The 5,000-nt window shown below is 34.0% G+C and overlaps 1 protein-coding gene across 1 annotated transcript in view; it reads left to right on the top strand.

Annotated features, from left to right (window-relative positions):
- The window catches only part of LOC119585358 (uncharacterized protein DDB_G0283357-like), a 44,346-nt gene that overhangs the window by 4,780 nt on the left and 34,566 nt on the right, over positions 1 to 5,000 (top strand). Inside the window, exon 3 of the mRNA XM_037934032.1 lies at positions 2,994 to 3,047. Within this exon, the coding sequence (XP_037789960.1) occupies positions 2,994 to 3,047 (54 nt within the window). The remainder of the gene's footprint in view (positions 1 to 2,993; positions 3,048 to 5,000) is intronic.

The following is a 5,000-nucleotide window of genomic DNA, read 5'->3' as shown; positions in this document are numbered from 1 at the left end:
GTAAAATCATTGCCCAAGATATAGCAAGCAATTACATACTGAAGGATTTCACAGAGAAGCAGAAACATTATTTAGTAAGAGAATTCCCATGTTAGAAGATGTATCTGTAGGAAAGCTGTTATTACATGTTCATTTTTATGCAATAAGAATAAGACTGCAGCTTGCATATTGTTATGAATGATATAAGTATAAAATCTTTGGGAGTTTTGAAATCTATGGATTTACTAATTAGAATGACTTGCATTTTTGCTGCATAGTATAAGATACAACTCTTGCTGGGGAGTGTCAGGATGTGAGCTACAGCTCAGATTATGTTATATTTTTTCCCCAGCAAATGATCACCTCAGTGTCACATAAAATTTAATAAAAAGATGGGGATGGTTCAGATCAGTATGTATGGTATCCACAGACTCACTGCATTACTAGAAAAAGATGTTTGCTTTTGGAAATGAATTACATGAGACGGGCTATAAGTCATATTAGTAAGGGAGTCCAGAGTTCTTTCTTTAGAAGAGATTTCTCACCAGGAGTGTTTGTACTCTTTGTTATACTACCGTTTGTCATGCTTGGTCATGAACATTTGAGCATATGTTGCCTTTTACAGGCAGTCTTTAAAGGTTTTAGGGAGTGTTACATCCTGCCATGAGCATGGGGCAGTTTGCTGTAGGTACTGAGACAAATTTAATCCTTTGAATCTGGGTGCTTCATGACAATCAGATTGCACAAAATATGAGCATTAGGCCTACGTAAACAGCCACTCTGCTGGATGTGCGGCTTGTAAGCCGACTGCACATGAACACTCGTGTGTGGTGACAAGACTCTATGCCTCCCATTTGTGATGTTATTTTCTTTTTTTATGTTTAAGCATTTTTAGTCTTTTTGCCATTTTCCAATGTCCATATTTGTCATTTGATTTTCCTTTATCATGATGATAATAGTGTTTTCTTAGCACAAACTCCATATCATCTGTCTAGGAAGTCTATAATAACAATTTTGTTATTTGTCTTTTTTTCCCCATAATATTAGATTTTCTGTATACAATCTGCTGCGGCAATCACATTGGTCAGGAATAGATACTGAGCATGAAAATGGCATCCTCCCTGGAGTCGGTGTTCTACCAGTCATGGCTTATGGACACTATATTTCTCATGGCTTATGGACACTATATTTCACACTTGTTTATTGATGAAAATAATGTAAAAGCCCCTTTCTAAATGCCAAATAAGTCTCATCATTCTCCAAGAGGATTGTGCACTCATGGGGAGTCTTTCCTGGCCTACATCCAAAATGATCTCAACAGCAAGTTCGCATCACCTGGCCCACAGCCAAATTTTCCTATGACGGCTTGTTCATGTCACCTGCATTTCAAGCCAAATTTTTCAGTAATGTGATGGTCATGTCATCTGGATTGAAGGGGTTAACATAACAGAATAAGTAGTCAATAAAATGTTTTTCTAGTAGTATTGTCTACACCAAATAAAATCATAATAACATATATTATAATATGTTTAGATATTTCCAATTGTATGATAGTGTCCTGCTCAGTGTAGCAAGCACTCAGTGTCTGCACAACAGGATGTCTTACTGGTTTTTGCTGAATGCAGCCATTGTAATTTCAGCAAAGAATAATGCTGTTTTAGACTTTCTACCAACTGTTAAGAAATGTTATAAGAGGGTGTAAAATGATAGATAACGATATACGAGGCAGAATCTTTTCTTTTGTTATGACATTCTTCTGTCTGAGAAGGTTTGACAATGCACTTTCCCGAAGTAAATTGTTTTTGAATAGTTAATCACCTACATATCATCTAACACTGATTGAAAGAGAAAGATTATATTCTACTTTCAGAGTGCACTGGATTAGAATGAAGACTTTGAAAAAACAAACAAAATGACTTTTTAGTATGAATATAGCATTTTTTTTTTTTAAAGCAAGTAATAAGTGTCATTGTTTAATGAAAATTATCATTTAATCTTTTATACACAAGTTTATAGTCGTACTTTCCATTACCTATGCTACCCATGTTAACAAAATGAAAATGAGATATGAGAATAGTTTTTTGTAACATTTGTAATGTAGGAAGAAGCTCAGAATCACAAATCGACTTTGGGTATTATATGAAGTCAGTATTATCATAATCAGTTGAACAGGTAGTCTCACAAAATGTCTCAAAGAATTTATGAAGTGGAACACATCAGAAAATGTGTCTCTAAATTCTTCATAATGTGATGAATGGAAATTTGATGTATAAGGTGTATTCCCTTTTATATTTTCCATTTTTTTTACTTTATAAGATTGAGATCAACTCTCCATTATGTTACAGGTTCCCAGAGCTAATGAAAATTGGTGAAAAAGGTCTTGGTTGTAGGCTTTAATTGACAACTAATTTGATTTTCTGTTTGTTTTTGTTATTATAAAATACAGAATTATGTTTGATGTTTCCTTGGCAGTTGTGTTGTGTTAGAAAATAGTGATTGATATGTAGTGTAGGGTATTATGTTTAGTGTTTGGTTGTTTGTGTTGTTAATTGATATTAGTTCATACCAGTCCCTGTCCCAAAGTATCATATTGTTGTTGGTTCATGAAATTCATGTCCTTTAATATGCAGAATTTGTTTCTCTATGAATGCAATGTACATTTGTTATGCTTCTTGAATCTTCTATTTGTCCTCAGTTCTCTTGATTGAAATTCATTTCATTGATTCAGTCAGTGAATGATAAATATGATTTTTTCCCCATTCTTATCAACATTAGCAGGATAGTTTTGATGAGAGCATAAAAGAAGAAAGAAGCATTGGCAGTAGATCAGACTAAAATCATTTCAGTTCGTAGATAATAATCATATTTGCTTCATGAGGACAATCTTATCACAGACATGCATGATTTAACATGTTAAGTTGTCATATTTGCATGTTCATGTATACATCACTTTTTTTTTTTATTTAGTTGTGTGATTTGTTTTGTTTTTTTCTTTGGCTTGTGTTTTGTTTCAGAATCATTTGTCTGTCCCTACTGTAATTAATGCACGCTACCTCCATACATGTAAGGTTAGTAAAGTAATGTGATTTTAGTACACCCCTGTTAGCTTTTTGTATTTAGATTATTATTTTCATATTTTAATAGTATGATGCACTTAATACCTATAGTACTTTTTCTGTTGCATAGTTTGGTGCTTTTTTATCAGTTCTTAATATATGTCATTGTACACAATTTAGCATTAGGTGTTTGTGTTTTAGGGTGATCTCTAGGTCAATATTTTGTTGTCTTTCAGTCTACCATTTTTCCATCCTTTAGCTTTTTTCTGTTGCCTTTTATTTTTGTGCAATAATCTTTCAGAGGCATCATCATAAATCCAATTTCACTCTTCAATGCCACTGCTTTCTTTGCCCCAGCTTGTTTTGCAAGCATTGCTATGCTCACACTGTTCGAGACTACCAGCTAATATCTTGCTGTTAATTACTATTTATCTTTGATTATCAACCCAGTTAGCATTGGTAAATGCTTAAGATTCATATAATTTATATTAGTAAAATACATACATGTATGCAAAGATCAACCTTATAGCTGAAAGCACAGACTTGTCAGTGGATGCTGAGACCAAGATCAATGTTCACAGAGCAAGTTACACCAATGAATTTATTAGAAGTAGAGAAACAACAGATGGACACACATGTAAACTTCAAATGCATATACACCATAAATATCCAGGAATAAGTGACAAATACAAGAAAATGCTCACAGACATGTATATTCACTAAGAGAAAGACAGTTCTCATATAAAAGAAAACAAATACTAAAAGAAGTTGACACAAATAAGGGCATAGGTGAGTATTATGGTAATTCAAGAACCATGCATCAATTTTTACGAGTATACAGTTATGATTTAGACCATTTTGAGACCACTTTGTACTTTTATATTTGTATCCATGTTGAATCCAAATTTTAAGCTCTCCATAAGTTTACACTATTTTTGTATGAGTTGAAAGTCATAAAGAATAACCATTATATATTTGCAAGCAGTATCATTGTTGCATTCTTCTCTTTAACCAGTTGGTGTTGGGTAGGTGCACAGGCTACTATTCAGGTATTTTGTTGACATAGATGTCTCTACAAGTGCTTAATATAGAGTCAACTAGTAGGTCTGACTAACCTACTTTGTTATCCAGATATCTTGAATTTTTATATTTTTTTAATGCTATTAATATCATAACTGTTATTATTATTGATATAGGTATTATGTTATTTTTATCAATACTAAAAGCAGTAAGAAATAGAAATCTCCAAAATCAAGGAAAAGGGTTCAAATGAGTAGGATTAGTAATTAATTCCTAGGTGACTACACTCTTGTGAAACCATCTGTGAGTAAACAAAATTTGTAAACTAAAACCCAGTGGATGTAGCATGTATTTCTGCCATCTTGGCACTGGTAAGTTAATAAGAATAACAAATCATAACAGAGAGTTTTTACCACTTCATATATAGAAATGGATCATGAACCTGTTGACACCTGAAGCACATGTGTACATGCACTGTCCATTGTACCTTGGAATTTTCTAGGAAATGATCCTCCCATCCACCCTCTTGCCCTATTTATGTATATAAATTATGTAGTACTATTTTATTAAATTGACAAATTTTATGTGATTCTTTAGGATTGCCCACATTTGTGTGTGTGTGCGTGTGCGTATGCGTGTGCGTGTGTGTGTGTGTGTGTGTGTGAGTGAGTGTCTCTCTCTCTCTCTCTCTCTCTCTCTCTCTCTCTCTCACTCTGCCTCTCTCACTCTGCCTCTCTCACTCTGCCTCTCTCACTCTGCCTCTCTCACTCTGCCTCTCTCACTCTGCCTCTCTCACTCTGCCTCTCTCACTCTGCCTCTCTCTCTGCCTCTCTTTCTCTCTCTCTTTGTATCTATCGCATGCCCCCTAGTATAGGCATCACAGGTGTACTTATAGATATGCAATTACTAGACCTGTGTGACCTCATATTTTATTTCCATTGCTAT

This window comes from Penaeus monodon, chromosome 3, assembly GCF_015228065.2.
Source record: "Penaeus monodon isolate SGIC_2016 chromosome 3, NSTDA_Pmon_1, whole genome shotgun sequence".
NCBI classification, from domain to species: Eukaryota; Metazoa; Arthropoda; class Malacostraca; order Decapoda; family Penaeidae; genus Penaeus; species Penaeus monodon.
Note: the sequence above shows the minus strand (reverse complement) of the source record. Positions and strands in the feature narration are given on the sequence as shown.